This window comes from Cyprinodon variegatus, unplaced genomic scaffold (assembly GCF_000732505.1).
Source record: "Cyprinodon variegatus isolate N-32 unplaced genomic scaffold, C_variegatus-1.0 Scaffold650, whole genome shotgun sequence".
NCBI classification, from domain to species: domain Eukaryota; kingdom Metazoa; phylum Chordata; class Actinopteri; order Cyprinodontiformes; family Cyprinodontidae; genus Cyprinodon; species Cyprinodon variegatus.
Genome location: NW_015151103.1, coordinates 421,132 through 442,768, shown reverse-complemented (window position 1 = coordinate 442,768; position 21,637 = coordinate 421,132). Strand labels below are relative to the sequence as shown.

The following is a 21,637-nucleotide window of genomic DNA, read 5'->3' as shown; positions in this document are numbered from 1 at the left end:
AAAAGGATAAGAGGTCTGCCACTCGCAATATGGCGGACACGATCGGACACGATCCATTGACACGGGGGGTGTTTTATTTTGAAAATCCTCACCGTACTTCCAATCGTTTATTGCGGAATTGACGCACTTCCTCCTGCTGCTCACACACAGCAGCTGTCAAACAAAACCGTTGAAGTCAGGTTCAGGAAAATCAGTCAACGTTTTTCCACTAAAGAAGCCAGGAGGATTGTGAACCGCTGCGGTTTCTGCCCGAGTTTGTTTTAAAAATGGCGGGAAAGAGCGAACCTATCGTTAGGTATTAATGAGCATTTTGTTTTTAGGCTATATCTGCCCTGCAGCGACAAGTTTGACATTCGTATATCCTGTATGCGAGCGAAGGAGAAAAGTTCCAGATTAAACTTTTTAATATTTTCCTTTGGTTTGAAAGTTTAAATCAGTGAATTATATTTTAGATAATACATAAGTAATTATTTCAAGGTTTAAATTTCCCTAATTTATTGGTAAGATTTTTATTAACTGTATATTCATTATTTCTTTTTCACCTGGGTGTCAGTGTTATCCCTGGGGATGAGGGGAAGGAAAAGTTCAAAAAAAGTGAGAATGTTGCTTTTTACAGGTATGTTAAACCAAATTATTATTATTATTGTTATTATTTGGGAAGTGTAAATGATTACATTTAGTGTTTATTTAATGTGATCTGTCTATTTAGATAGCTTATCATGATTTTTAACTGATATCACATAGATACATGTGTTAATAATTGTTAATTAATTAATTGATGATTTGTTATTCACTCTTGAGGCGACAGACGCAGGGTCCCAACCTGAAACACAGACTTCTTTTGGATTCCCTGGTGATCAGTGAGAAGGGCGCTCACTTTGAACTGTTGGAAGAAAACACTAAGGTTGGTTTACTGCAAATCAACAGGAGTTCTCTAATTCACATTAAATATAATTTATATGGGTGTTTTTGCTTGTTTTAAGAGAGGTGTGTTTTAAACAAAGATATAAAGTTGATTTAAAGAAGCCCCAGTCCTCATGCGTTTGAGAAGTCAAAGTGTATTAAATCTGCTGAATGTTTGGCTGATCTCATTTACAGGACGGCAGATTCCCGCTCTGTTTTCAACCTGCAATCAGCCACGATCTTTTTTTGTTTTTTGTTACTGATAAACGGGAATTTTTCACAGTTAACTGCAAATGTGTTATGATCCCTGTACTGAAAGCCTACAACTCAAAAATGTAAATATAGGACATGTTTTCTTGAAATAAGTGTATTTTCCTTATATTTGAGTATGTAAATTATATAATTTGCCAATGTGGTGACTAAAGTAAAAAAACAAAAAACTATTCCTTTTGCAGATAATAACAATAACATCTACATTTAGAGTAAATTCACTTATTTTAGGATATTCTTACTTTTTTTAATCATGTTTTTACAGTGTAATACTAAATCAAGTTCTTATGATATAAGAGAATGTAACCGATTCATCCCTTGGACCAATTATTTCGCCTTTACAGTTTACTTAATTTACTTAATTTTTTATTTTTATTTTTTTAATTACATTTGGCTTTAGGTTTCAGTCATTTTAAGATCACATATTTTTCATAAGTTAGATAAGGAGTTTGTAAGCTTTGCTTTAGGGCTCAGTTTACTAAGCTTTGTGATCCCCTTCCTGGCTGCTGCTGTTGGTAAAATTGTTAAAAGCTCTTTATTTTGGGAGCTATTGAGATTATTCAGGTTTCCCAAGAAGATAGAAGAAAAATGTAATAGTATGGTGGTAACATGTAGGATTTTGGATAAAGCTTTTTGAAACTCAAGCCAGAATCTCATTATTGTTGGGAATTACTAGGAAACATGCTTGAAGTTAAGATTCTTTGATGTAAAAAAAAAAAAAAAAAAAAAAAAAAAAAAAAAAAAAAAAAAAAACGATATTTAAAAGATAATTTTAACTTTTTCATCCATGGTGCCCAGATCAGTTTGAGATAACTTGGAACTGGTTCCATCAATGGTTTTGTCGCAGCGTTGAATTTATAATTTATCATTCTGACTGGTTATTATACTACATAAAGTCCTTTAGCCCTTCCTAACTGAAAGCAGAAGCTGCTTTTATCAATGGTTTAAAAAAAACTACTGACCTGGTATATAAAGGGTTTATTGCATATTTACGATAACATGACTGACGTTTTGAAAGGTTATCAGTTCCTAAAATAGAAAGGAAATGATAAAGAACTATTTATACATAGTAATTAACTAAATTACAATTAGCTAGAAAAAAAAGCAGTTATTTAAAATTTATAAAAAATTACAATAACCAAAAAAAATATATCTCTTACAACACCTGTCAACAGCTGCAGAAGCCTGACTCAATATTTCTCAAACCTTACAGAAAACACTTGATTTCAATGAAGTGTTGCTCAGCGAAACATTAGTTCAGGAGCTCCATCTGACTTGTTAAAGTATAACCTATATATATATATCTATATATATATATATATATAGATATATATATATATATACATACACATATACATATATATATATATATATATATATACAAGATTGCTTATTGTACAGAATCCAATGATATGCACCAATTTGCTCAGGTTATACAGCAAATCACATGCAATAGTAGTAGAGGACTTCGGAATTTACATGCAGGTACAGTTTCCACATATGGGCATGCTGTAGTACCGTAATACAGTGAGAAATATATTTATGTATACGTAAATAATGATACATTTGCAATAATATGAGCTGAAAGGTCACTGTTTAAAGATTATACACTGGTGTACACTTATAGCATGTTAAAAGTGGTAGGTTTATGTTTTAAAGAAAGTTTTGGGAGTTAATTTTATTGCAAGATGTAATCTACAGCATTTTACTTTGCTGAAATGCTGAAAATGTTTGGGGTGGTGGTGATGGTGGGGGGGAGACATGAAAACATTCTTGTTAAGCGAAGGGGGACCCTGCAAGAAAAAATGTATGTCAAGAACAAATTCTGGTCAACAAGAAATACCTCTTTCTAGTTATCAGCACCTGGAAATTTCAATTTTAGACTTAGCTTTGGGACTGGTTGTGCTACAGTAGAATGCTTGCAAGAGGGTCAACCTTTACCATACAGCCTTTTATAGCTCCAAAGGAGATTTTTTAGTCTTCTCAGAAGTTCAGTCTTTTTTTTCAGGCTGTAAATAAAAAAAAATAAATAAATTTTTAAAGTGTGCAGAATCGATTAGGATAGGAGTAAGGGGGAAATACATGCAACAACGGTGGGCTGGGAGTCATATCCATCACAGCCTCATTAAGGACTAAGGCCTCCGTACATTGATTGCACCACTGCCACATCTCACTAGTCCATCATTGCCAAAAAACACTCTTTAAGACCCTAGCTAGCGTCCATTCACCTCTTGGTAGTAGTTCATTAATGTTCATCACACACACCTTTACAGGCTGAATGATAAATAAAAGAGACACAGGAGATAATTAATTTACTGTGACTGACTCAAAATTGATTTTGTTACATTGTCTGATGTTTTGAGGCTCCAACAATACTCATGGTCTTCTGATAGTACAACTTATCTTGGGGCTAAAGTTCTGGGACAGTTAAATCTGATAAAAAGCCCCACATCACTCCTCTGAAGTGTGATGTGTGATGTATTGTGGTGTGATGTGTTACCTTATCAGCAATCTCTGTCAAATGGGGCCATTGTTTTTGCTGTAACACTGGTGGTTATAATGTTATAATTAACTGGTATAAAGTATTTAGTTCAAGAGGGGGCAAAGGTAATGTTAAGGTATGAGTTATGACCTCTTAAAACCTGCTTCTCTACAACTGTTAGTTGTAGTGTACACCAAGCAGGTTGGCTATCTGCTTATGGCTGTTTTCTTCCTTTTTCCCTGACAGATGTGTTGTCACTTTGTAAGTCTAATAATGCATACATTAGTTTTCTCAGTAAATGGGTTCTTCTGAAGTCTAGACACCTTTAAAGTAATTCACACTGAAAGCAAATTTTGCGCCTGGAGCCAATGATTCACGTTATCCTTATGAAGAGGGCAGCTCCGGACTGCTGTGAGGTAAAGGATATAGTGGGGTTAGAGGTTTGCTCCACCTGTGAGGTGCCCAAAGGGAGATTTGTACGGGTTGAAAAAGCTGAACTTTTGAGTGTATTCGCGATGAAAACAATCACGGACTAGATGTGGCTGTGACAAAAGGCCTAGTTTCTCTAGGTGGCGTTTCTTGAAAACATCCATTAAGAAAATCCGGAAATGTCCTTAGACTCTTTTAATCCTTTGAGCTTATTGTAGACTGTCTCTGAGAGCTTTTTGGACAACAAAACTTTGTCCTTAACCTTGGCCAAGCCTCTGCAATTTTGCTGGGCCAGTGACATCGAGGTTCATCAGCCGATGATATGTCTTTTCAGCCCACAAGTAAAATTAATGAGTTCTTACATTCATTATGGATGATTTGATCATGATGAAAACAGAGGACATTGGTACTGGGATTATGCTGTTTTAAATTGCTTTGGTCAACTTGGAAAGGTGTTTAGGAGGTGCTTGAGGGAGATCTTGAGGGTTTGGCTCCTTCACAGTGAGGTTTGCAGTGACAGAGATAATACTTTTTAGCATCGGTTGCAGAGTTTAGCCACTATGGGGTGCTGGTGCTTCACAAATAAATATGTGGTCAACAGAGAGAGGTTTATTGTTCCGATCATTGATTCTCCTTATCCATATTTTCTATATCCTGGTAACTAATCTCACATTCTGCACAAGCCACCAGTATTTAATGCATATAAAGGCTTAAGGTCTCAAAGAAAAAGAAAACACATTCAATTATTTATCCAGATTTCTGAGTTTATTGGTCGAAATTTACTCCTTTTTTTTTTCTTTCATCTACAGTGGTCCTAATTCTCCTTTGTACTTCCTGATAATTTTTGTCTTGAAAAAGGTTTGTTGTGTGACAGAATACCTCAAGAGATTTAGGTTTTGACCCTTATCTGAATTTGTGTGAGTCAGATATCTTAAAATAATGCTTCATAACTTTTGACTCAGATATCGCCTTAATTTAAGACAAATCAAATTACTTTTTTCCCCCGCTCAATATTCAGCACTTTGTGTCTATTTGGGCTATCATTCTCAAAAACCTGTCCCTGTAATTAATTATTGAAATAATCGTCAACTAATTTGGCAAATGAATTGTTACCTGGAGCAATGGTACACAAACTTCAAAACATGCCATCTGCTGAAAGGATAACGTACACACAGCAGTAATTAATACAAAACTCAACTTAAAACATTTACGTATATAAAATAAAATAAAAAAGACGTTAGATAGATTGCATATAGTGAATAAAGTGAATAGATTGTACTAAGTACTCTCTAAGCGTCATGTTAAGGGAATACATTTAAGATTAATTGTCATGTTTGTGTCATGAACGGCGGACAGATGGACCCAGTATTCAAGGAGAGACAGTCAGTAGGAAAGTTCAAAACATTAAATAAATAAAACAAAACAAAAGCGGAGCTGTGGCTCGCGGACACTGCAGGCGGGGGGGGCGGGGCATTGCCCAATCTCAGACACTCTAGGAGAGAAACACAGGTAAGTGACCATGATAAACTGATATAAGATTGACTGTGTTGGTCACTTACCTGGTTTAACAGTCAAGACCACGAATGTCCCCAGTGCTGCAGTCCCAGAGGTGAGGCTGGAAGTCGATCCTGGTCAGGGATCCAGAACTGACAGGAACAGACCGAACAGGCAGAATCCAGATCAGACAGGAACAGAAACAGGTGGCAGGATCCAGACTTTCAGGCATCCACAGGCTTTCAGGAGGGTTCAGAGTCTGACTGGGACCAGAAGCATGACCAGGTGGTCACGCACAGGAGCAGACAGGATCAGGTGCAGACAGGCAGGCACAGTGGAAGAGGGTAGCCGAGACAGGACGTGGAACCAGAACTTGAAGCAGGACTTTAAACTGGTCTCCTCCCTGGAGCCAGGCTTACTTTGATAAAAACTGAACCTCCCTCCATAATGAGCCAAAAACCCAGAGGACTCCGCGGGGGAGGAACAGTGGACAATCAGGAGACCAGACAAACACAAAAACCCTCTTTCCACTGGCAGCTAGGATCCAGGACATGAACCATGACAAAAAACTAAACAGACAGACTAACAGAAAGACAAGTAATGATCTGGCCCTGAATGCTCAGGCTGAACTGAATATAAACCAGAGGAAACAGGTGAGGGGAATAAATTATAATTGAGGCAGGGAAGGAAGAGGGCAGGTGAGAGGAATTACTAATTAGGGGAGAGCAAACAGGCCAGATCATGAAAGTTTGGTTTAACGTGTCTAACCCACATGCAGAACACTCAGAGGCAGAAGAAAAGTTCAAATGTTTATTAAAGATAAATGTACAAGTTTATGATCTGGTTCAAGTGGGGAACTCGTCTGGTCATGAGAGGGTTCTGAAAAGGTACACAGATTTATCAGATCCAGGAAGGGACTGGAATGGTCACAAGTGGGTTCACTGCAGAGGAGGACAGAGGAGTTAGTGGAGGTCCAGGTATTTTGCAGGATTGAGAGTGTGCAGGGCTGTACCTGTTCTGGAGTAGAGCAGAGCTGCTGAGGGGGGGAACCTTGAGGGTCCAGAGGCTGTCGGCTGGCTGAGGGCTAGGCGGAGGCAGAGCTTAATTGAGTGCAGGCAGATAACAGATTAGAGTTTCCTTCCAGTTTCTTCTGAGAAAGGACAGGCAGATCACCGGCAGAAAAACTCTTCAGGATTTTCAGGTTTCAGGCAGGTTCAGTCCAGGAAGCAGAGAGGAGAAAACAGATCAGGTTCAGACTTCTCAAGGAGTCAGAGGTTCAGACAGGCTGGTTGGCTCAGGCTTGCTAACCGTTACTGGCAAACACTCTGGCGCTGGAGAGAAGTCCTCTGCCTCCTTAAATACGGATCTCCTGATGAGCAGATGAGAGACAGGTGGTGCAATCAGCTCCGGCTCCAGGAGATCTCGTACGCCCTCTGGTGGAGAAAGTGAACAGACCTCCAGATTCCAACATTAATTGAATAATGCAGAGACATTCAATCACTTTATTTTAAATTATCTATGAATGTATTATTCCAGTATATAAACTTTTTAAGAAAGTTAAAGTATACCATCTTGAGTGTTTTGTATGTGTGCATACAAGCATATTGAATGTGTAAAAATGTTTGAAAATGCAAATAAACACTTTTCTCCTTGAAATATATTTTCACAGACCAGGCTGCTTCTCTCTTTGACCCCTTGCAAAAATGACATTGTAAGGATTGTAATAGATGAGGCCCGACCCATGAAGGCACGCTACCGAGCTCAAGATGTGCTCACTGGAGAACCTCAGAGCGAATGGTAGGAGCTGCATCTGTATTGTTTCTTCATCCACAGTTTACGCTTTTGCTCAAATTATCCTTTTTGTTCAGGTTAGCTGTGGAATTGCTGTAAATTCACAATCAATAAAACTCTGTGCTGCTTTAACCCTTCTCCTCTTAATATGACAGGTTGAGAGTGGAGAGCCAAACTAAGGACTCCATCACTCTTTCCTGGTCCTCCGGACATTACAAAATCCGAGCGTGGCACTTCCCTCTCCGACTGGAGATTCTGTGTGAGGATGAAGTGATGGTTACCTTCAACTCAAAGGACAAACTGTGGTTTGAAAGCTTACAGAATAAACCCAGGTAAATCCATAATGCTTCTTCTAGGAAAGGTGGTAGCCTCTGTGATTATTTTAACAGTCTTTTTTTGTATTTTTTATGGGACATCATAATAACGTAGTGAGGTAAGAGAAGGAGGAAGCTCTGACTGCAGTTTTATCCTTCACATATTGAAAGCTTCAGTCGTTCACTAAAACACTTTGTGTTTTTCTGCTTTAGCTCCAAGAAGACGAGACCAGTTCACTGTGGAAAGAAACTTTTAGGAAGTTTGTGGACATCAAAGCAAACGGTTTGTACCTGCTCTAAGGTTAATTCTATTTTATTTTAAATGTTGTACAGTTTGTTGTATTTTCTAAATATTTAATATAATCGACCAGCTAAGGTAATATGGCTTAAAATATAAAATCTTCCAATTTATTCCTAACAAATCTGATTAATTGATTTTCTTTTCCTTTCTTAAGTCTCAAAATATTAATATAAAAAATTACATAAATTAATTTTAAAAGCTAGCTTTTATTTCAATCATCCCCTCTGGAAGTGGATCTTAACACATAATGAAGTTCAAAGAGTAGTGCAATAGGATGTCACATTAAAATGATTACGTTGCATGTTCCCATTTAATTTTTTCTTTACGGTTCTATTTTAATTATGATTGAAAAATTAAGGTGATAGCTTTAGTCATATTCAGATAGATAAAAGTTTACATCTGTTAAATGTTATTTTGAACCAACTTCAAAATATTACACTAATTAATCTTCTATTCTATTTCTGATTTCTATCCCTACCTGGTAAGGGATTATTAAAAACTGTTAAAGTAGAATAAAGTAGACTTCTTCTCAGGTTGATTTTCCCATGGTAACCAGCTGCTTGTTTTGGGTTTCATCTTTATTGTTATGAGTTGTTTTGTTCAGGTCCCAGCAGCCTCGGCGCAGACCTCTGCCTTCATGGGTTCCAGCATGTCTACGGCCTGCCAGAACACCCAGAGAGGCTGCATCTCAGAGACACGAGGTGCATAATCATTTATATCACTTTAACATTGTATTTGGTTGTGTTTTTTAAATCTCTTCCTTTCCACAGTGATGGAGAACCCTATCGGCTGTACAACCTAGACGTGTTTGCCGCTGACCTCTACTGCCGGCTTGGCCTGTATGGATCCGTGCCTCTGATGGTGGCTCACAAACCAGACAGGACCATCGGTGTGTTCTGGCTGAATGCATCAGAAACTTTTGTAAACATAAAGTACACCAGTGACAATCAGGTTGGTTTTTATGTTCACCACGGCACCCCCCCATATATTACTAGCATGAGTTCATGCTCCTTCTCTGTGCTCTTATGGTTTCTATGTGCCTGTAGATTTTTTCCTAGTCATGTTTGGACCTGTTTCTGTTGCTCATGTCAATTTATGTCACTTTGAGTCTGATACCAACCCGGGAAAGTGAATTGCCTGTGATTGGCTACTTTTCAGGAATTCTCACCTCTTTAGACTGTAATGTTTCCTTGCTTGTTGCAGCTGTTCAGGTTAACAAAGCAAGAGAAAGTAATTCAAAATATTATAATCATCAAAAAATGCAAGCATGTTGCATTCACCTAGAAAAAAATAAATTGGTGTGTTTTTCTGAATATACAAGACCATTTATACAAAAAAATGTGGTTGTCTGAATTGTCAACATCATTTTAAATAGATTAAAAACATTTTTTCTGAGTAACAAAATATTGCTTATAAATCTTAAGCTTTTCTGAATGAATGATAATCGGCTCCTGTGGTTTCAGAGAATGTTCTGTTACTTTTAGCACTGCATGTTTCTAAGCAAGAGACGCCTTTCCTCCAGAGAAGCTTCAACATGTTATGTTTGATGAGTTTAACTCATCTTTTCTTTCTTTTGGGATTGAGACATGAAATTATCTTGTCTCTTAGTTATGTAGATGGGATCAGTATTAGTTTGTTGACTTGCATGCTGGGCGCTACATGTGGAACGGTCGTTTCGCCCTTTCCTCTTCTCTCCACGGTTTATCTCATAAGTTCAGGAAATGCGGGTTTTGTATTTATTTTTTACATAAATGATGTTATTCTGAAAAATATGTTTCTATTAATTAAAAAAACATATCTTCTTAATTCAGAAAATCGAAACCTTTTTAGCTATTCTTGAAAAATTATCTTGTTATGAAAAACACATTTTTATTTAGGAAGAAAAACTTAATATCTGAAGAGGCAGGATTTCCTGAAAGGCAGCCAATCATAGTTTTTTTTGCATTTTACAGTGTGTATTGTCACAGTGTCGCCTCGCTCTGATTGCCAAATAAAAAATGTGTCCTTCACATCACCATTTAGTCACTCCAGAAAGTGCAATTACATAGAGGCAAGATGGAAACAACTGTATCCATTAGACACATTCACTTTCAGCATGAACATGCTTTAAGTGGATGGTTAAAAAATGCTTCATATCACTATCAGCTCTCCACCCTAGCATTAAACATTTTGGTGGCAGCATCTTGCTGCAGGATTGCTTCCTGATTAAAATGGGGTAATTTGGCAGCAAAATGAATTGACCAGTGTTGAACAATGCAATACATGTTTCAGAACACTTGTTCCAATGTCAAATCTGCTGCATCACACAGGATGATCAAACACCCCCAGTGAAGAGGAGGCGGCTGCGGCCTCAGACTGATGTTCACTGGCTCTCAGAGAGCGGCGTGATCGACTGCATGGTTCTGCTCGGGCCCAGACCCCAACAGCTCTTCAAACAGTACGCTCAGCTTACAGGTGTGTAGGGAATGTGCTGGATGCTGTGGATTAATCAACAAGGCCCGATAAACAGATCGCTTTTTATTATTTTCACCTTTAGGGTATCAAGCCATGCCGCCACTGTTTTCCCTCGGTTACCACCAGTGCCGCTGGAACTACATTGACGAGGTTGACGTGAAGGCTGTGGATGCTGGATTCGATCGCCACAAGATCCCGTATGATGTCATCTGGCTGGACATTGAGCACACGGATGGGAAGCGTTACTTCACCTGGGACCCTGCTCTTTTTCCCAAACCAGTGGGTTTGCTGAACCATCTGGAGAAAAAGAAGCGGAGGGTTAGTTTCTTTAACTGAACTCAATAATAAAAATCTGATTTTTCCTCCTGTTTTAAAAGTTTTTTTTTTTTTCTATTAGATGGTCGCCATAAGTGATCCACATATCAAGGTCGATCCTGATTGGTCCCTCTATCGTGAGGCCAGAGATGGAGGACATTTTGTGAAGGACAGAGAGGGACAGATCTATCGGGGCACATGCTGGCCAGGTGACATGTGTCTTCCTAGATTTCGATTGGAAACATCTGAGAAAAAGTATCTTTTCCTTCTAACTGCAGATTATGTTTACTGTTCTTACAGGCGAGTCCTCATATCTCGATTTCAGCAATCCTGCAACCCGAGCGTGGTACTCCAGGTGCTTCAGCTTCAATAAATACAAGGTGACGCTCAGGAATACTAAAATGGTAAATGGTAAATGGCATGTACTTATATAGCGCCTTTATTCAAGTTAGGAGACTTGACCAAAGCGCTTTACACTACATTCATTCACCCATTCACACACACACTCACACACTGATGAAACATTAAGACATTCTATCTATTTCCACAAACATCAGCATTGCACAGAACAACATCTTATGCTCTTTTTGCAAATTGAAGCCTAAAGCAAAAAATCAAAATGGGTCCCTTAAAAATTAAAGACAAATTTTCTTTCTTAGATTTATCAAAAATTATTAGTTTTATCTAGAATTTTGTATAAAATTTGTAGCTGTAAGTAAATTTGATTCAGCCACACTGAGGAAAGGAGGGTTCTTTTGATTGTGAGGGTTGCACACCCTTTTTCCTTAACGTTACAGGGACTAACATCCTCCTTACTGTATTGGTTGCATCAATCCGTCTGTCAATTCTCCCCTCAGATGAAAGGTGTGGGTGATCTAAAATACAGAATCAGGACAAATCAGCAAAGACAGGGATAACAGAACTTAACAAAACAAAAACACTTAAGTTTTGGTCTCAGTTGAAAACCTTGAATAGATTTCTGAAGGTCTATAGAGATTGGACAGAGATTATTAAAGACATATTATCAGCCTGTCCAAAAGATGAGTTTTCCAGTGCATTGGACATGGTCTGTCAAAGACAGCTAACACTCCCTGGAAGAATACCAATAATTAAACTGTTTACACCTAATAAAGGGATCGACTGCTTCGCTGTTCATATGGAATGACATGAACGAGCCGTCCGTTTTCAACGGGCCGGAAGTGACAATGCCAAAGGATGCGGTGCACCATGGCGGCTGGGAGCACCGGGATTTACACAATCTGTACGGCTTTTACCAGGTCAGCATCTCTTAAGTAACAATTCCCACCCACCGGGATTTACCAAATAAGTTAAAGCATGTCGCCATTGGTCATCTTGCAGCACATGGCCACAGCCGAAGGCCTGATATCTCGCTCCGGAGGCTCAGAGAGGCCATTTGTCCTTTCACGCTCCTTCTTCGCAGGATCTCAGAGGCTTGGTGAGGGACTCATACTTTTTAAGTTTCCCTTTGCGTTTCTTGGGTAAATCCAGGACTTTACTTTTTTTTAATGTGGGATGCAGGAGCGGTGTGGACAGGTGACAACATAGCCACCTGGGAGTATCTGAAGATTTCAGTTCCAATGGTTCTGAACCTGAACCTTGCCGGCATTGCATTTTGTGGAGGTAAACCTACAGTATCAGTGAAAATAATCACTTTCTTGCTTTTTTATTGTTTTCTGGCAAACTGAGCAAGAAATGTTGTCTTTTTCTTGATTATAAACTCCTATTCAGCACTGATGTTCTCTGTCTTTTGTGCCATAGCCGACGTTGGTGGGTTTGTGAAAGACCCGGATCCAGAGCTGTTGGTGCGCTGGTACCAGGTCGCCGCCCTGCAGCCATTCTTCCGAGGCCACTCTGCAAATGACACAAAGCGACGTGAACCCTGGCTTTTCGGGGAGGAAGTCACTGCAGCAATCCGCACTGCCATCCAACAGCGGTATGAGAGAAAGATCCATTGTAGAATTTAAATTGTATTTAAATTTTATTAATTGTATTTAGAGTCGCCAAATAGATTAGGCCCCAAAGAGAAAGAAGCAGACATGAGACAGTTGCATTGTCCCCAAGGCACCTTGGGGCAGGGGCACTTCCCCCTGTAGGTGTGTTTTGTGATACTGTCTTGGGGGAGGGGACTTTGGAGCAGTTAGAGATTGGTGATTGAGAGCTTACTGCAGAGCAAAATGGCCTCCCCTACTCCAATGAACATGGTTAATATAAGCTAGGGACAATGGTTCCATCCATCCATCCATCCATCCATCCATCCATCCATCCATCCATCTTCTCCCGCTCAGTTCTTATTAGGGTTGCAGGGGTGCATATCTCTGGCAGTGTATGGGTGAGTGGCAGGGTACACCCTAGAGATGTCAATTAACCTAACAGTCATGTTTTTGGACTGTGGGAGGAAGCCGGGGTACCTGGAGAGTGGGGACATTGGTTCCCAATGTCTACAATCATTACCATGGTTTATGGGCTAATATTTGAAAGGAATTTTAAATAATACATATTATTATTTTAATAAGACATTTCATAAAGTTGTGATAAAATCATAATCTGAACTTACCTTCCTCGTCTGCTTCCAGCTACTGTTTGTTGCCATACTGGTACACTCTCTTCCACTATGCTCACACCTCTGGCCTGCCTCCAGTCAGGTTAGTGTTGCTGCCACCTGCAGTTCACTCACTGCGAGCTCTGCATAGCATTACTGTTGTTCAAGTACAACTTACCTGGGAATTGGTTTGATATTTGTGTCAATGGCAGAAGAAGTTTAAAAATGTCTATGTTTTTCCATAGACCTCTTTGGGTGGAGTTCCCGAAAGAGGAGGGCATCTTCACCGAGGACAATAATTACATGATTGGTTAGGAAACTGTTTTTGATTTAATTTCACTATTTTGCCTGTAAATGTTGTACCTTTCTTTTTCTAAAGTCATTATTATTTTTTTTTCTCTCCTAAAGGGGGAGCTTTGCTAGCCTGTCCTGTGATGGAACCAGGTGCTAAGACCATCAAAGTATTTCTTCCTGGATCAGCTGAGGTAAAATCATTCAGCAGGTGTTTATATTTTTAACATCTATAGGTATTTTTATTTATGAATATAAAATATCTTTGTTGTGAAACTAAAGATTTCTCTTTTTCTTAGATTTGGTACGATATCCGCTCTGCAAAGGTGTACAAAGGAGGAAAGAGTTTCAGTCTCCCAGTCAACCTGGACTCTGTTAGTTGATCTTGTAGCACCCACTGATTAATAATAGCTCTTTACTTAATAAGTAACTAAACTAACAGTCCAAATCTTTTTTCCGATTGAATGCAGTGACACTGGTGTTCTCTTTGGGCAGGTTCCTGTGTTTCAGCGTGGCGGCTCGGTGGTCTGCAGATCAGCAGGAAGCGGCACGTGTACAGCCGATTACCAAAAGCTGCCCCTGGATGTCACTGTGGCCCTAAACTCCCAGGTGACAATGGGAATCTAAGACCGTTTGTAACAGGTTTTACAGCCAAATCTAAAACGGATTTTCCCACAAACATCAAATGTTAGTAAACCTGAACACTAATTGGGAATTTATAAGCTGAATTAGTCTGATATTGATTGTGGAAAATCGATCATAAAATTGAGTATTGGATTGACTTGAGAGGGTTGGCTTTGTCATTAAATGGCTCATGTGAGTGATGTCGCTTAAAAGATGTCTAAGGTAACTAAGTTAAACCTTGTTGTTGGCCAAAAAACAAATAAAACATTCACCTCAGCAGACATTTTGGTTCTCTGATGTGGAATTTAATCTTAAGGGGTGAATGTGGTCCTGTCTCTAAAATTAATTACTTCTCAATATGCTGGTCCAAAGTTGTGTGCTGTCAGATTTTTAAACACACAGAAAGGCTGTTTAATTTTTGTGACAGCACAGTGTTGCCATTTGCTTTTAGTGGAGCTAAACCTGAAAGGTCTAGCGCCCCTAGAGGCTAAAAGTTACATAGTGCTCCTTTAAAGGGATCCATGATTAGTTGTAACAATATTTTATTTAGTGTTTTTTTTCGATGGAAATATAATGCGGTAAAAATGGTGTAAGAGGCGCATATTGCCTCCAGCAAAACCTCAACAGAGACGCTTCTGGTAGAGTGGGCATTCCCACTGACCGGCAGCGAGGAGCGTCCTGCACCGTAGGCATGGTTGATGACGTGCACATCCAGTGGGAGATACATTGTTTAGGAGGAGGGCAACCCAGCCTGTGATTGGCTACTTTTTCACGAAATCTCGCATCTTGAGTTGTGACTTGTTTCCAAGCTAACCAACGTAAACTGTCTTCCTGTTTCCAGCCAATGTTTGAGCTAGCATAATTTTTTTTTTTAACCACAATGTCTTGGACAGGTCTCCAAATGACAATCAAAGCGTTTTTAGCTTGTAAAAGATGACATCAGAGAGTTTGATGGAAAAAAAAAATATTTTTTTCTATTAATCAGAAGAAATTAGCAATAAAGTAAAATATATACTGATTATAAAAAGAGCAGCTCTTCTGCTTTCCCTCAGATGTGTGTGTTCTTAACCTGCAGATTAAATAACAAATGGAGATAACACAAAAAGGCCTCTCATTCTCTGTGATCATTGTTGGAGATTTTGTTATCTTCATCTCACTCACCTCTGTAGACAATTTCATGACCCTTGTAGCCAGGCCCTGCTCAGACTTGGCTCACTTCCTCCTTAGAGGGGGGCACAGAGACGGTGGTCTCACCACAGTGATTTGAACTCTTGAGCAGGCTCACCTGCCCAGAAGGCTGGAAGTCTGAGTCCTCATGAGGGCACAGCTGGGCCAACCGAGCAACCATCACTGCATGGGGCATGAAGCTGCAGTTTATGCAGGGATTTTCAGACAGTGATTCCACAAGATGATCACAGCCAAGGCAGGAAGGGCACAGGCTGTGGTCATCATTTGCCTGAAGTGCAACTTCACAATCCGTACAGCAATGGGAGCCATCCATGTCCAAAAGGGACTGCAGGGCTCAACCAAATTCAGATTTCAATACAAAATAGGTTGAAATGGGAGACAGGAAGCGAATAATGCCATCACCAATTATATTCTTACAGGCAAGTGAGAAGTGTCCAAAAAACAGTAACTACTGTATGGGGCAAATTCAGAAAGCCGTCAGCTGCACTGTCAGTTACGCTGGGAGAGGGGGCAAGAAAACTGCTGTCATACAAGACAAACAGAACGGGAAGCGAAAGGAGATACACAGCCCTGGATGCATATAGCCTCTGAGTGGTCATCCAGTGTGTCACAAGTGTGATTCTGTTGGTATAAATATTAAAACTGTGCATTTGCAAACAGAAGATTCAGTACTTTCAGCACCACCCTCTGGCTGTCAGTAGGGATGAAATAGAACCGGATCATACACAAGTAATCGATTCTATTTTAGTTTGTATAAGCTCTCCGATAGTGTATCTTTGAGCATGGTTTGATACTGATATTGACCTGATATGATGTTAGGAGCAATTATACGCTTTTATGAGTTTTTTATTAATGGTGAATATTAGAAAAGGCTCAATCAAGTTATATCACTTAAACAGAACAAAGGTAACAATAATAGGGAGCAGAACACTTGATCCATTTATTTATAACCATTGGGGAAAGTTTACTTTAAACAGCAGCAGAGTGTTTCTAGCTTGCTAATATCTGGGATTTTTTTATGCAGACCAATATATTCAAATACAGACCAATATATTTCAATAACACTATTACATCAGGAGTTTCTTACTGCCTATAACATTTTAAAGAAAACCTGCACTTTCTCTTTACTGTATGGTTGCTTTTTGTATATAAATGAGGTGATACTTAAGGAAATGTGTTACTAATACTGTTCAGGCAGGGGTCTCTATTGATTATGATGCTTTAGGATGACATAGTTATAGTTAACAAGAGAAGGGTACTGGTCAAAGAAAGCCTGGAGAAGGTCTACATGTATGGACGACAGCAATGGATGATCAGTAGAAGGAAGATGGAGTACTGTATATGTTTTGAAAGGCAACTCGCTTCAAATCCGTTTATTTTTGCCATATTCCATCATGTCAGGACATTTTTTTTCCATGTATAAATATTAATTTTGGGATTGTTGTATTGATTTACTTATGCCACCTTTTTTTGCGCTAAATCTTTAACATGGGACTTTTGTATCTGCATCACTTGTTCAGGGCAGCGCTGATGGGGAATTGTACCTCGATGACGGCCACTCCTTTAAATACCGTGACCAAAAGGCCTTCTGCCTGCGAAGGTTCAGCATGCTGTCAGGCCGTCTGCTCTGTCGGTGAGTCACTCCCACACCCTTATGGGGCAGATTCATATTTAAGAACATGTCTGCAGAAACCTAAAGAAGCATGAAAATGGCTGAAAGGCTTCTGCTGCTGACTTGATACAGAGTGGTTTGATGTTCTGTGTTTCATCTTCCAGTCCAGCCAATGAAGAAGGACAATTCGACTGTGAAACTGTTGTACAGTCAGTTAACATCATGGGGCTGAAGAACAAGCCATCCAAAGTGAAAGTCCACATGTCAGGTGGGAAGAGCAGACATTTTTTTTTTCAATCGCAATGTCTTAGACAGGTCCCCAATCGACAATCAATGTCTTTTAGCTTGTAAAAAATGACATAAGAGATTTTGACGGAACAAAAAGTTTTTGTTTAATAAGTCAGAATGGAATGAGCAATAAAGTAAAACATATAATGATTTTAAAAAGAGCAGCTCTTCTGCTTGCCCTCAGATGTGTGTGTTCTTGCAGATTTAATAACAAACAGAGATAACACAAAAAGGCCTCTCCTTCTCTGTGATCATTATTGGAGAATTTGTTGTAAAATACAAAAAACAAAATAATTTGCATAGGAAGCCATGCAAAATATATCTTTTTGGATGTAAGGCTGACAGAAAATCCCAAACTGAAGGCCAAACAGGTGTTACAAGCTTTTTAGAGACCCGGTCTGGGAATTCGGATTTCTTTATAGTCTTTAAAAGTCTGAAAACTGTCTGGATTTGTAGAAAAGTATTTAAAAAAAATCACTTTAAAAAAAAAAAACAATTTCAATTCAGGGTTGATTTGATTGTTTGCTTAGTTTATAAAGCACATTATCTGAGCCTGAATTAAGAACTGTGTAGAAATCTGAAACCACATAACTTAGTATTTCTGCTGACTAAGCGACTGAGCATCAGCATTAATCAGATGTGGTTCCATTAACAGTTGCTATGCTTATTTTAAAGTACTGCATGGGAAGAGCTTGATGAAAACAGAAGCATATGAATCATTCAAATGTTGCATAAATTTTTTTTTACTCACGCTTGAAGTGTTTGTTGATTTTTTTCGAAAAAGGGAACAAACACATACCGGTATGTCAAATAAGCTCTGATGTAGCAAACTGAGACGTAAGATATTGATTTAGGATTTAAAATAAAGTTTATTTTTATTGATCGACTAATGATTACTTGAAAAGTGGCTATCTAAAAAAAATCTCTTGTATCAAAAGGATCTTTCCATTAACATCAATATCTATTTTGCTGAATTAAAAAAATATATATATTTTATTAATTTATTGTGCCAGCTGTATTAAATACTGACCAAATGAACAAAAATCTTTTTCTTACACATTTTTCTTAGACATTTAAAGGATATAAGAAAACACAAACCTATTAGGTTACTGAATAAACAATGTGAATGAAATATGTGAAACACATTATTTCCAAAGTACAGAGATAAAACTAGCATTAATAGACAGGTTAGGTCACTCTAACATACTGTCAGACTGTTTACTACTAGGGTGGCAAACAGTCTGACAGTATTTTCCCTTACATGACTGATAAGCTGTTTTCACCAGGAGGAAAACTATAGACTTCAAGAATATGTAATAATAATAAAAATATGGAGAAAGAAGCAGATGTTATTTTGCTAAGATAAGTAGATCAAACCTAATTAAATTAGGTTTTTATTTATACTAGAGAAAAGTAATCATAACATATTTGAAAGTTTTGATGAAAGAGAAAATGTGGATAATGCTTTGAAAAATGATACATTCATGCAGCTAAAAGAAAGAGGATGAGGGATGTTATTAGGGAAACAAAGAGTTTAAAAGGAACATTCGGAATAGATAGGGAGGAAATTAAATATTTTAAATAGTACTAGATTAGGAAAACAGAGTATAGTAGGTGGAACATGCAGAGCTACACACACTTGAGAAGTAGGTGGCGGTATGCTTGCAATCTATCTAGCTTGTTTTTTTTTTAACAATATTCCAAAGTGTACTGAAAATTCACATGATATTTTGGGTGGAGAAACAGCTATTGAGACTGATTGATGTAGTGAAAGTAAAGATGAAAATTCTCTTTTAAAAGTAAGACGCCACCAACAGAGTCAGGTGCAGTGTGCATTGCCATTTTGCCACAACTATTAAAGTATCGTCAGTAGCCTAATTACGCTGCAGCGGTTCTGACGTTCCTACCATTAATAAAACAAATTGTAAATTTTGTAACTTCCATAGTTGTTTCTCAGTCCAAAACTGAACCCATTTTGGTTTTCTCAACAGGCGCTGAAGCCGTCTCTGCTTCCTTTGAGTTCCTGGAGGCCGGCTGCATGCTGCGGCTCAGCAACCTGAACCTCAAAGTGGGGGTGGACTGGGAGATCCACATCAGTTAATCATTGATAAATCCATGACTGGTTTTCCTTTGGTCTTGATTTCGTATTCCTGTAATGACAAAATCAGTACAAAAATGGTGGCTAATTTGATAATTTAAAAGGGGCAATAATTGAAAGACAGAAACCCATTAAAGTCGGGCAATATTTCATTGCTGTAATTATTTTAACTTTTGTTTTTTTATGTATACTCTCTTTTTTGAAGATCAGCAGCTAAATCTGCAGTTTCTTGTAAAAGTGTTAATTTCTCTTAATTTTTTGTTGCAATGTTTTCAGTTACAATTTTAATAGATGAATAAAATGTATTGGGGTATTATGAGAGACAAATGGATTTTCCAAATGATGGTGGTTTTCACTGACCTTATCCTAAAGTATGTGGGGGTATGAAGTCAGATTTCTGCCAAAAAGGGGCACGCATTATAGATACTTATGCAAGTAGTTTTATTTCAAAAACACACGTTAACTACTCTCCATGTGCATTTTGAATGTCATCCAATACATCACAACCATGAGGTTATTCTCCTCTTGCTTTTTATAACTGTAGATTCTCTCCTGTCAACTTTTGTCATTTAGAGGGTGGAGCAAACCGGAGAAACTACCTGTGATTGGCTACTCTTTAGAAAATTCCGCCTCTTAAACGGTTCTGTCTTTTCCTGGTTGGGGCTAATCACGTTTGCAAAGCATCGCCAGGCTAATCCCATTTCTCTCCGAGAGCAAATTGGTTTATTGAAGTCATCTTTAAATCCGAAAACAGTCCTAAATATGTTTGGACAGCAGTAGCAATATGCTCTAAATGTTAAATTAGGAATTATGTATAAGCTTAATTATGTATAAGTTTATATTGAGTAAAGGGAAGCTTGAATTACCTTTTGTTTATACTCTTCACAGCAGCATTTACATTTCTAGTTAGTTTGCAGCTACCTTAAGGATTTTTTCTGTTGTTTCCATCATTATGTTTAGAAACTTGTCAGGTGATGACACAGATGGCTGTTGGGTATGAAATCAAAATTCTGCTCTTAAAGACAACATTGATTAACCTGAAGTTGCTTTGCTAACATTACTAGCCACAACTGTAAAAACAGTAAAAGCGAGATTTCCTGGAAAAAAGCCAATCACAGGCAGTTTAATTTCTCAGTTGGTTCCTCCATCCTTAAATTGACAAGAGTTGACATGAGCGACTGAAACAGGTCGACACCCTGGGAGAAGGGAATCTACTGTATAGGCGAATAAAAAGCAGGCGAGAGCAAAGAGGGATCATGAACTCATGTTTGTGATATACTGGTGGCCTCATGGTATTGTATCTGCATGCATTAAATGTTTCAAATCCACATGGAGAGTAGTTTACCTGCTTGTGTTTTAAATAAAACTGTTGGTATAGTGTTCATTTTTGGCAGATTTCTGACTTCATTTGGGAGGTTTTTTACTGGATGGACAAACTGAACTCAAAAGCCTTCCACACCTGTCAGATTTGATTTGTGCCATCTTTTAAACCTTGTATCATCTTCATCTATGGTTTACAGCTCTTGTTGCCTTGGTCTGTCTTACCAACCCCCTAAATTGATATATTTGGTTTTGATACAGGATGACAAACTGGGAGCCAGTTCAAGGAGAATGAAAGTTTCATCAGGGCGGTTCACACCATATAATGAGAAAATTTGACAAAAAAAAATTTGAGCTTTATCAGTGCTTTTTCATAAATGACTCCGTGATTTCAGAGTAAAACGGATCTTCAGTCAAAACATGTCTGATATAAATTTCAAAGCTGCCTTCATGTCACTTCCTTCTGTTGTGAAATACAAAATAAAACCAACTCTCTGATTTAGCATGACGACTTGATTCGTTTTTTGCCTGCATTTCTCTGACTAAATGTAAGCATGCAGTATCTCATCAGCTATAATGACAAAACTGTAAAGAGAGTAAAACATGTGTTACTCCCCCGTTCATAGCATTAGCTCTGGTTGTGCTGAGACTGCTCGACGCTGAGCTCCATTGAGAAGAGGTTTAAAGGTTTTGAATGCCTTCTGCTGAGGCAGGGCATCTACCAACCACTCTTAACATGCCCCCTGGCCTTTGTGTCAACCAACAATGATGGCACCAGAGCACGGGCAGGGGACGGTCATTGTTTGGGTCGGCCAATAGGAATGCAACAAGCAGACTTTCATGTGATTTGCTGGTTTCTGTGTTTGTTTGTCGACATGAATGGCAACCCAAAGGAGAATGTTT

At 38.5% G+C, this 21,637-nt stretch overlaps 1 protein-coding gene across 1 annotated transcript; it reads left to right on the top strand.

Moving 5' to 3' along the window:
• Positions 1-155: 155 nt before the first annotated feature.
• Positions 156-21,216, top strand: LOC107096785 (neutral alpha-glucosidase C-like). The gene is made up of 25 exons (XM_015393593.1): positions 156-295; positions 554-616; positions 802-904; positions 7,248-7,375; positions 7,525-7,701; positions 7,799-7,802; positions 7,897-7,966; positions 8,589-8,685; positions 8,755-8,935; positions 10,294-10,438; positions 10,521-10,756; positions 10,836-10,962; positions 11,054-11,133; positions 11,887-12,030; positions 12,113-12,209; positions 12,293-12,394; positions 12,533-12,707; positions 13,348-13,416; positions 13,559-13,623; positions 13,722-13,798; positions 13,904-13,978; positions 14,100-14,213; positions 16,937-17,049; positions 17,193-17,296; positions 19,308-21,216. The coding sequence occupies exons 1-25, from the start codon at positions 267-269 to the stop codon at positions 19,415-19,417; spliced, it is 2,685 nt and encodes an 894-aa protein (XP_015249079.1). The 5' UTR covers positions 156-266; the 3' UTR covers positions 19,418-21,216.
• Positions 21,217-21,637: the final 421 nt, after the last annotated feature.

Coding starts and splice junctions, on each gene's coding strand:
- LOC107096785 (XM_015393593.1), top strand. CDS start 267: ATGGCGGGAAAGAGCGAACCTATCGTTAG. Junction 10,439..10,520: donor ACAGTACGCTCAGCTTACAG/GTGTGTAGGGAA, acceptor TTTCACCTTTAG/GGTATCAAGCCATGCCGCCA. Junction 14,214..16,936: donor CTGTGGCCCTAAACTCCCAG/GTGACAATGGGA, acceptor TCACTTGTTCAG/GGCAGCGCTGATGGGGAATT.